The sequence below is a fragment of the Rhincodon typus genome, chromosome 42 (genome assembly GCF_021869965.1).
Source record: "Rhincodon typus isolate 14 chromosome 42, sRhiTyp1.1, whole genome shotgun sequence".
Classification (NCBI taxonomy): domain Eukaryota; kingdom Metazoa; phylum Chordata; class Chondrichthyes; order Orectolobiformes; family Rhincodontidae; genus Rhincodon; species Rhincodon typus.
Window position 1 is genome coordinate 5642837 of NC_063373.1, and position 10924 is coordinate 5653760.

At 54.2% G+C, this 10924-nt stretch overlaps 1 protein-coding gene across 1 annotated transcript; it reads right to left on the reverse strand.

Moving 5' to 3' along the window:
• Nucleotides 1-292: 292 nt before the first annotated feature.
• On the reverse strand, nucleotides 293-9423 carry LOC109925602 (telomerase protein component 1-like). The gene is made up of 7 exons (XM_048619098.1): nucleotides 9408-9423; nucleotides 7143-7539; nucleotides 6485-6649; nucleotides 3185-3319; nucleotides 2102-2263; nucleotides 1148-1291; nucleotides 293-421 (listed from the first exon to the last, which is right to left on the reverse strand). Exons 2-7 carry the CDS (start codon nucleotides 7527-7529, stop codon nucleotides 293-295), a joined length of 1122 nt encoding a protein of 373 aa, XP_048475055.1. The 5' UTR covers nucleotides 7530-7539; nucleotides 9408-9423.
• Nucleotides 9424-10924: the final 1501 nt, after the last annotated feature.

Below are 10924 nucleotides of genomic sequence, written 5' to 3' on the forward strand. Positions count from 1 at the left end.
TTGATGGGGGGGGAACAGTGTAGAGGGAGCTTTACTCTGTATCTAACTCCGTGCTGTCCCTGTCCCTGGGAGTGTTTGATGGTGGGGTGGTGACAGTGTAGAGGGAGCTTTACTCTGTATTTATCTAACCCTTAGCCACCAGAGGCTGGGGCAGGGTTTGAAGCCATTGCCCAGCACAATTTCCGGGGGGCGGGAGGGGGGGTGGGGGGTCCTGGATTATGACAGCGTGGACAATACCACCTGCAGCACCACCTGCTGTTGACAGTATGACACTACACCGCTCACCCCACACTCACCTTCGCCCCAACAGACACATGATGTGATAGGCCGGCTCCTTCAAGTGTAGCCAACGAACCAGCTTCTTCAGAGAGAAATGGTTTCTTGGCTTTGTCTCATTCGCAGTCGGAGAGGATTCACGCAGCTGAGAGAGATGGAGAGAGACGTGACAGTGCGGAGACAACATGGATTCAGGTTAGACCCAAACCCCCTTCCCGTCCGCTCCCGTCGGACACAATCCCAATGGACCCAAGCCCCCTTCCCATTCACTCCCGTCGGACACAATCCCAATGGACCCAAACCGCCTTCCCGTTCACTCCCGTCGGACACAATCCCAATGGACCCAAACCGCCTTCCCGTTCACTCCCGTCGGACACAATCCCAATGGACCCAAACCCCCTTCCCGTTCACTCCCGTCGGACACAATCCCAATGGACCCAAACCCCCTTCCCGTTCACTCCCGTCGGACACAATCCCAATGGACCCAAACCCCCATCCCGTTCACTCCCGTCGGACACAATCCCAATGGACCCAAACCCCCTTCCCGTTCACTCCCATTGGACACAATCCCAATGGACCCAAACCCCCTTGGCATAATTCCCAACTGATGACAACACTGTTAAAAAAAGTCTCAAAGGAACAAAACCACACGGATCATTTGGCAGTGACACAAGGACGACAAACGAGAACGTTAATCAGAGCCCAGTCCTCCTCACCAACATCTGGGGACTAGCGCCAAAATTGGGAGAGCTTTAGATTAATTGACGATGCCTGGTCGGCACAGACGAGTCTGCTTCCATGTTGGTACGGCCTCCTTACGACTCTCTCAGACCCTGGATCGCCAGGTCACCCAGTCACCCCTGACACTCACTTTCCTCGGGCTGTTCTTGCAGCGTTGCCTCCTGCTGTTGTACTTGGCCAACTGGTACTCATCGAACCCTTTAAACCGATCGGAGAGAGACTGCCGCAGACACGAGGGGTACGGGGCCAGGCTCCCGGTGTCCGATGCCAAGCTCTGGGGGTGGGGAGGTGGTGGTCAGAGACAGACAGAGAGAGAGAGAGAGAGAGAGAGAGAATCAGAAAGGGGGGAGAACATCAACTCACCCTCCCGGCAGGTCAAAGGTTGCCCGGCGTATGGGGCACAGTTCCCACCGTTCGATGTGTTGTACGCGTTCCCTTCCCCTCCCACCCCCATCGGCGTACCCGCTGAATACGTCCCCCGCTCCCCCTCGTACCCGCTGAATACGTTCCCCCCGTCCCCGTGTAACCGGTAAATATGACACCCGCCGCCACCATTCCTGTGCAACCGGTAAATACGTGCCCCACTCCTCCATTCCCGTGTAACCGGCAAATGTGTCTGCCCCCTGCCCCCTGCCCCCTCCCCCCCCCACCCACCGTCTGCACGTACCCTCTAAGTATGTCCTCCCTCACCCCCATACCCGTGCAACCGGTAAATGTGCCCCCTACCCACCATCCCCACGCCCCCCTAAATCATGCCTGTGTAGCCTCTAAATATGTCCCCTGCCCACCATACCTGTGTAGCTATCAAATACATTCCCCCCTCCACCATCCCCGTTTACCCTGTATATATGCCCCGTCACCCCACGTACCCGGTATATATGCCCCCCTCACCCCGTGTACCCGGTATATATGCCCCCCTCACCCCGTGTACTTGGTATATATGCCCCCCTCACCCCGCGTACTTGGTATATATGCCCCCCTCACCCAGTGTACCTGGTATATAAGCCCCCCTCACCCAGTGTACCCGGTATATATGCCCCCCTCACCCACTGTACCCGGTATATATGCCCCCCAGCCCCTGTACCTGGTACAGCTGCGCCACTTCGATCCAGTCCGAAGGCAGCCGAACGGCCTGGCAGAAATAGCGGCGCAGGTGAGGCCTCGAGGGCGGGAGCCAGGCGCTCAGCGCCAACAGGAAGTTGGCAGTGCTGCGGATGTTCAGTTCCTGCCGCGTGTACAGGGCAACCTGCCAGGGGAGGGGGCAGGGGGGAGAGACAGGAAGGGGGTCAGGGGAGAGAGGGAAAGGAGCAGGGGAGACGGCGCAGAGGGGGAGAGACAGGAAGGGGGTCAGGAGAGAGAGGGAAAGGAGCAGGGGAGAAAGGGAGGAGAGGGAAACGGGGCAGAGGGGGAGAGACAGGAAGGGGGGCAGTGGAAAGAGGAAAGGGAGCAGGGGAGAGAGGGAGGAGGGGGAATTGGGGCAGGGGAGAGAGACAGGAAGGGGGGCAGCAGAGAGAGGAAAGGGAGCAGGGGAGAGAGGGAGGAGGGGGAAATGGGGCAGCGGAGAGAGGAAAGGGAGCAGGGGAGTGGAGGGGTGGTGTGGGGACATGGGGTGAGAGAGGGGGGAGGAGGCAGAGGGGGAGAGACAGGAACAGGGTCAGGGAGAGAGGGAACGGAGCGGGGGGAGAGAGGGGCGTGAACAGGGCACAGGGGGAGAGACAGGAAGGGGATCAGGGGAGAGAGGGAAGGGAGCAGCGGGGAGGGGGCACGGGGGAAGAGAGAGAGATGTCAGTCACTATATATCAACTGCACATGGGCCACGACACCAACACACTCGCCCAAACCAACACGTAGTCAGTGAGACAAGGATTCACCCCCATCCCCTACAAATTCCTCAATCAACAGATACCCTTTTGTACAAATTGCCCCATTCCCTTCTCTCTCTCACACACACTCCTGTATGTGGACAGGTCGCTCTAACCCTGTCTCTCTCTCACATACACACTCCTGTATGTGGGCAGGTCGCTCTAACCCTCTCTCTCTCATACACACACACACACACACTCCTGTATCTGGGGAGGTCTCTCTAACCCTCTCTCTCTCTCTCACACACACACTCCTGTAACTGGCGGGGGGGGGTCTCTCACTCTGGCTGTTCCCATTTGGCTACCTTCAGGAGAAACTCGGGATCTTGCTGCGCGATCTCCTCGCACAGGACCTGCAGCCTTTCACGGGTGGCATCTTCCTTCTCAGCGAAGTTCACCCCTTTGATGAGAGAGCAGCAAACCTCGTTCAAGAGCTGCACCTGAGAAAGAAAAATGACAGCAGCTTGGCACAGACCGTTGTCTTTCTCGCGTTTAATCGCGGACCGGAAAAGTGGGAGGGAGCGGCTCCGAGAACCCGGAAATGGTTGAAGGATTGTTGCGCGTTTCCGGAAAGCAAAAGACTTTAAACCACTTAACGTTCGTTGTCAGAGCCGTTTACACAGACGCTGGTCCCACCAGTAGAACACAGAACATAGAACAGTACAGCGCAGTACAGGCCCTTCAGCCCACAACGATGTGCCGACCTATTATCCTACTAAGATCAATCTACCCTGCATACCCTACATTTTACTATCCTCCATGTGCCCATCCAAGAGTCACTTCAAAGTCTCTAAAGTATCTGACTCCACTACCACTGCCACCAACACATTCCACACACCCACCACTCAGTGTGAAGAACCTACCTCCGACATCTCCCCTATACCTTCCTCCAATCACCTTAAAATGATGCTCCCCCTCGTAATAGTCATTTCCGCCCTGGGAAAAAGTCTCTGACTATCCACTCTGTCTATGCCTCTCATAGTAGGAAGGTGAGGTGCAGAGAAGATTGGACCCAGAGGTGTTCACAAATAGATGTTCATCTAGCAACAGCACCTCATAGGTCAGTGTGTTGGTCACCATTCATTGGCAACAAACCCCTTCCACCTCCCTCAAATTATGGGTTTGGTTCTTTGTGATACGTGGGCCTCAGTGGCTGAGCCTGACATTTATTGCCCCATCCCTAACTGCCCCCCTTGAGAACGTAGGGGTGAGCTCCCATCTTGAACCGCTGCACCCCATGTGTTGTAGGTAGACCCTCAGGGAGGGAATTCCAGGGACTCTGACCCAGCCACACTGAAGGAACGGCCGATATATTTCCAAGTCGGGATGGTGAGTGGCCCGGAGGGGGAGCTCGCAGGGGGCTGGTGTTCCCATGTATCTGCTACGCTCCCCCCCAACTTTGTCCTTCTAGATGGTAGAGGGGTGCGGGGTTTTGGAAGGTGCTGTCAGAGGAGCCTCGGTGAGTTTCTGCAGGGCATCTTGTAGATGGTACACACTGCTGCAGCTGAGCGTCAGTGGAGGAAGGAGCGGATGTTTTACAGAATGTCAAAAGATATTGCCAGGAAATTTACATTCTGGAGTGGACAGAAACATGCGCAGCCTCATGTGGGATTTGTACTTCGAAACTGTATACTTCAAAGAATGACGTTTTAATCTCATTTTCAGATGGAAATGGTGATAGCTCATCTCACATTCGTTGACACAAATTTCGAGGAGGCCGTAACGAAACCTTCGAGGAGCAAAGTTCAGTATTTTTGAAAAAGTCATCTTTTAATTGTGTGCTATTTTACAAATTGTGCACTGAAACGAGAAAGAACTGATTAAAACCAGGGAGTTTCCCAAAATGGCTGAAAGTGTTCAAAGCCAATAATGAGTTAAGGAGTGGCAGGTGGAGTTTAATTTGGATAAATGCCAGGTATTGCATTTTGATAGATAAAACAAGGGCAGGGCTTATACAATTAAAAGTAAAGCCTTGGGTAGTGCTGTAGAACAGAGAGACCTCGGGGTTCAGGTACCTAATTCTTTGAAGTTTGCGTCACACATAGACAAGGTGGTTAAGAAGGCATTTAGCACGCTTGCCTTCATTGCTCAGACCTTTGAGTATAGGAGTTGGGACGTCACGTTGAGGAACTGTGTCCAGTTCTGGTCGCCCCGTTATAGGAAGGATGTTATTCAACTGGAGAGGGTTCAGATTTACCAGGATGTTGCTGGGAATCGAGGGTTTGAGTTATAAGGAGAGGATGGAGAAGCTGGGACTTTTTCCACTGGAGTGTTAGAGGTTGAGGGGCGACCTTATGGAGGTTTATGGAGGCACAGATTGGGTGAATAGCAGGCGGGGTGGGGAATTTCAAGACTAGGGGGCATAATTTTTAAGGTGAGAGGAGAAAGACTTAAAAAAGACACGAGGGGCAAACATTTTACACGGAGAGTGGTTCGTGTGTGGAATGAGCTTAATGAGGAAGTGGTGGGTGCGGGTACAGTTACAACGTTTAAAAGACATTGAGCTAAGGACATGAATGGGAAAGGTTTGGAGGGATATGGGCCAGGCGCAGGCAGGTGGGAATAGCTTAGTTTGGGATTATGGACGGTACAGACTGGTTGGGCCGAAGGGTCTGTTCCTGTGCTGCGTGACAGGGACATGGTGTGACATACTGTTAGAGGTAGGGCAATGGAGATAATCTGAAGTGGGGAGGGCACACCTCAAAAGAACTGGAGATGCGCCAACTGTTGCAAGTTCCTCCAAAATTGGGGACAACACAGGGGATCCAATTTCACCCGCCAACCCAATTTGCCCAGCAGTCGTTCCCTGCCATGCTCTGTCGGACGACACAAAACCCTGGTTCGGCCACATCTGGAGTATTGTGTCGAGTTCTGGTCGCCTCATTACAGGAAAGATGCGGAAGCGTTGGAAAAGGCACAGAGGAGATTTACCAGGACGTTGCCTGGAACGGAGGGAAGGTTCTTACGAGGAAAGGTTGAGAGAGCTCGGGCTTTTCTCTTTAGAACGATGAAGGATGAGAGGTGACTCGATAGAGGTGTACCAGATGATCAGAGGTATAGATAGAGTGGACAGCCAGAGACTTTTTCCTAGGGTGGAGGTAGCTATTACGAGGGGAGCATAGTTTTAAAGCGAGTGGAGGTAGATATAGGGGAGACATCAGAGGTAGGTTCTTTACTCAGAGAGTGGTAGGGGCGTGGAATGCATTGCCGGAGAGGGTAGTGGAGTCGGCCTTATTAGGGGCATTTAAGCGGCTATTAGATAGGCATATGGATGATAGTATAATGTGGGGGTGGAAGTTAGATAGACCTTAGGATTAGGTTAAAAGTTCGGCACAACATCGTGGGCCGAAGGGCCTGTACTATGCTGTACTGTTCTGTGTTCCATACCTCTGTGAGTCAGACGCCCTAGAAGTGATCCTCAGAAGGATCCGCTCAGGGACGTCCACTCAGCCACCCCGAAAGCACTGGAGAACTCCCATCCCCCCCGACGTAGCAGCACCCTGGGCTGTGCCTGACAGGTGGACGCGCAGACCGGCTTGGGGGCTCCACAGCGCACAACCAGGGCGCCCACCCCGGGCAATGGGCCAGGAGTCACGCGCGCTCACCTTCTTCCGCCTCAACACGGCGTCCCGGTTCTGCGAGGGGTCTGCAATGTCTCGCAGCTCCTCATCGGCCAGGTCCCCCCGGGCCTGCTCCAGGTCCTCGTACTTCTCATTCGACAGGTCGTAGGCAGGCAGCGGCTCAGACAACTCGGCCGGGACTTCCCAGGCCTGAGGAGCAGAACAGAAGCAGAACGTTCAAAGCTGCACCCAAACCTCCTCGATTCGCTTCCAATCTGTAACTCCCTCCCTGGTATCTGTTATTCTGTATATAAACCACCCCGAACCCCTCGATCAGATTCCAGTCTGTAACTCCCTCCCGGGGTATCTGTTATTCTGTATATAAACCCCACCGAACCCCTCAATTAGATTCCAGTCTGTAACTCCCTCCCGGGGTATCTGTTATTCTGTATATAAACCACCCCGAACCCCTCCATTAGATTCCAGTCTGTAACTCCCTCCCGGGGTATCTGTTATTCTGTATATAAACCACCCCGAACCCCTCGATCAGATTCCAGTCTGTAACTCCCTCCCGGGGTATCTGTTATTCTGTATATAAACCACCCCGAACCCCCTCGATTAGATTCCTGCATGTAACTCCCTCCTGGGGTATCTGTTACTCTCAATAACGGGCTGCATACTGAGCCAACGGTGAGGTGCCTACCTGCTGCCTGCTGTCGATGGTGCCCTCGGCTCGGCTCTCAGGCTGGCATTCCGGCTCTAGCTGCCGAGGCTCTGGTTTGTGGGCGAGGGAGTAGAGGCCGTGCAGACCACCCCTCCTGGCGCCGAGGCCCAGAGGCAGCCGGGGGCTGAGAGGCTGGCTGAAGCGGAGGGTCGGTTTCGGAAGGCCCGCCCGGGCCCCAGGGGGCGGCACCAGAAACCTGTTCTCCAGCCACGCGGCTGGCAGCCGGAGTCTCGGGGTGAGGAGGTGCTGGGCGGAGGTCCTGGGCACTTGGACGCCTGCAGGTCGGAGGGCGGCCGTGCCCGGCTGTGGCAGGCCGGAGCTGAGCCCGGTGCCCGGGCGCGTCAATCGATTACCGTCGGTCTTCATCCTTCGAGTCCTGTCGAGGAATGAGAGAACATTCAGAGCCGGGCCCTCAACGCTTGGGGTTTGGTGGAAAGAAAGAAAGGGCCCCTTTAAATTTAAAGGGACAGGCCCGCATTCGGCGGCAGTTACTGCATCACACATTACGACTGCTGCCCCTTCCCCAACTCTGGGGAGCTCTCCCGAACTCCTACCACCATGCCCTCCCAAGTCATCTCCTGCCAATTTGGCAGGAAAACCATTAGACCCTGTGCCCCCAGGAATTTGGGGGAATGAGGATCGATTGTACCTACTCTAGGCGGAGGGAGAGGGAACGGGGCTTGGACCCTCAGTGCCCAGAGTGGGAGGTGAAGGGATGAGCTTCAGGTCCCCTGAACTGATCATCCACTCTCCCCGTTTCCTCCCCCATAACCCTCGATTCCCTTCCTGATTAAAAACCCTCTCTCTGTTTCAGCCTGGAACTGTCTCAGCCTAGAACACACACACTTGAGGTGCAGGAATGCAATACCTCCACCACTCCCCTCAACCTCCTCCCTCCCGCTGGGAGATACACACGCCAAGAGGCGGGCAGTAAGCCAATGAGATTGCCCCGGACTCTAGGGAGCAAGGGGCTGGCTTCACTCCCATAGCAATGACAGATGGGATCAACCTTCCCCCAAATCTCCAGGCAGTGAGAGACTGGGATACCCTTTGAAATAAATGGACTAATTTCAAAGGAGATGGAGTATAAAGGGAGGGAGGTTTTGCTAAAACTGTACAAGGCATTTGTCAGACCAAAGCTGGAATACCATGAACAGTTTCGGGCCACATATCTAAGCAAAGATGGACGGACATTGGAGACAGTCCAGGGACGGTTCACTCGGCTGATCCTGGGTAGGGAGGGACTGCCTTATGAGGAGGGGGTGAGTCGGTCGGGTCTGTACTCATTGGAATTTAGAAGGCTGACAGGTGACCTTATTGAAACAGATTAGATTCTTAGGGAGGACTTGAGAGGGAAAATGTGGAGAGGTTGTTTCCCTTTGTGTGGGAGAGTCTAGGAACAGAGGGGCATCATCTCAGAGTGAGGGGGTCGCCCACTGAAGACGGAGATGGGGAGGAACTTCTTCTCTCTCTGAGGGGAGGGGTGGAGTGAATCTGTGAAATTCTTTACTACAGAGGGGGGGCTGTTGAGGCTGCATCATCGAGTATATTCGAGGCCGAGATAGAGAGGGATTTTTAATCAGGAAGGGAATCGAGGGTTACGGGGAAAAGTGGGAGTTGAGGATGATCAGATCCCATTGAATGGGAGAGCAGACCCAATGGGTAGGATGGTCCACTTCTGCTACTCTGTCTTACGTCATTTATGTGACCTCCTCAGGCCAGTGATAGCATGGAGTAACTCAGACAGAAGATCAGGGATTGTGCAACCCCACTCAGGGACTGGGATTATCTATTCTCCAGGGTCAGGAGGGCTTGGATACTGGTGCAGGGACAATGAGGGACAGGGGTTTGGGATATTCCGGGGGGCAACGGGACAGGGGTCCAGGGAAACCCGGGGGGGGGGGGGGGGGGGGGGGGGGGGGGGGGGGTTGGGGACACCCGGGGGGGGCAATGGGGCAGGAATTTAGGAAACCCCAGGGGTGGCAATAGGGCAGGAATTTAGGAAACCCCGGGGGGTGGCAATGGGGCAGGGGTTTAGGAAACGCCGAGAGGGGGCAATGGGGCAGTGATTTGGGAAATCTCAGCGGGTGGGGCCGATGGGTTTGGGAAACCCCGGGGGTGGGGACGATGGGTCAGGGGTTTGGGAAACCCCGGGGGTGGGGACGATGGGTCAGGGGTTTGGGAAACCCCGGGGGGTGGGGACGATGGGTCAGGGGTTTGGGAAACCCCTATTGCAAACCTCACCTTGGACACCACTTCCGGGATCTGGCCGGGTGATGCCGCGCGTGCGCAGAACGTTCGCAATGTATCAAATGTTCGGTTCTGCGCGTGCGCAGTCACTCCCAGTGGCATGGGGCCAAACAGAGTAAATCCCATAGACACACAGAGGGAGGTGGGAAGGAAGGAAGGAAGGAATGAATGAATGGGAAGAGGGAGAGGGAGAGGAAGAGGGAGAGGGAGAGGGAGAGGAAGAGGGAGAGGGAGAGCCAGACCGATACGATGGGGGAAGAGATAGACAGATAAAGGGAGAGAGAGTGTGACAGACAGAGGGAGGGAGATGGAGTGAGCAAGGGAGACGGATAGATCCAACATGGGGGGTGGTAGAAAGAGACACATGGGGAGAGGGAGGGAGATTGACACTAGGAGGGAGGTGGGGCGGGGGAATAGGTAGTGAAGGAGGATGGAGAAAGACGTAGACACAGAACGGCGACAGACAGAGAGAGATACTGACATAGGAGAGGAGTGGAAGATACATTGACAGGGAGGGGAAGGGAATAGAGATAGACACATCGAGAGAGAGAGATAAATAGACGCAGGAAGAGAATGAGTGATAGACGCAGAGACTAAGGGAGTGATGGAGGGAGAGACACACCAACGTGTATTCAGTACATCAATGGAATCAAAGCAATCTACTCCTTAACTCAGGAAGCCAGAATTGGCCCTTTATCTCATGGCTACTGACATAGGATATGGTTTCCCCAGGTTCTGAGCTCCCAGTGGGGTTTCACGTGCAGTTTGTGACTGCAAAATTCAGGACAAGACCAATAACTTGCTGATGCTATACTCGGCACCAATACACTTGAGGTATGCAAGTGTGTGGCTGCTGCAAAGAGATGGGGTTGGCGATGCACGATGGAAAACTGAAGGGAAAGTCAAACGAGACTCAACATTAACTCTGTTTACCTTCCACACGTGTTACCAGACCTGCTGAGTTTCTCGAGCATTTTCTGTTTTTACCTCAGATCTCCTGGAGGTGGTAGCTCAGTGGTTAGCACTGCTGCCTTGCGGCACCAGGGACTCGGGTTCGATTCCACCCTCAGGCAACTGTCTGTGTGGAGTTTGCATGTTTTCCTCGTGTCTGCATGGGGTTTCCTCCCACAGTCCAAATACATGAAGCTTATGGTGGATTGGCCATCCTAAATTGTCCAAAGTATCCATGAATGTTCAGGCTTGGTGGGTTAGCCATGGGAATGCAGGGTTACAGGAATAGGGTAGGGGGTGCAGACTTAGTGAGCTGAGTGGTCTCTTTCAGCACTGTACTATGCTAATCCTCAGCTTTTTGCTTTCATTGCAACTAGAAATGGGATGTAGTTGGGGGGCTTTTGTTTTGGGATGTACACAAGGTAACGGGGAAGAAACAGCACAAGGAGTATTTTTCATTTAGTACAGTGCTGTAAGGGGCTGAGCAAGCAGCAGGATTGGAGCAGAATTGATATCACGTGATGTGGAGAGAATGGTCAGTGAAATTAGTTTGGGATTGA

What these genes read in the sequence shown, in the direction of transcription:
- LOC109925602 (XM_048619098.1), bottom strand. Translation starts at nt 7,529, where the DNA reads ATGAAGACCGACGGTAATCGATTGACGCGCCCGGGCACCGGGCTCAGC. An exon ending in CCATCGACAGCAGGCAGCAG is followed by an intron (nt 6,650 to 7,142) that starts GTAGGCACCTCA and finishes TCTGCTCCTCAG; the next exon opens with GCCTGGGAAGTCCCGGCCGA. An exon ending in ATCCCGAGTTTCTCCTGAAG is followed by an intron (nt 2,264 to 3,184) that starts GTAGCCAAATGG and finishes CTCCCCTGGCAG; the next exon opens with GTTGCCCTGTACACGCGGCA.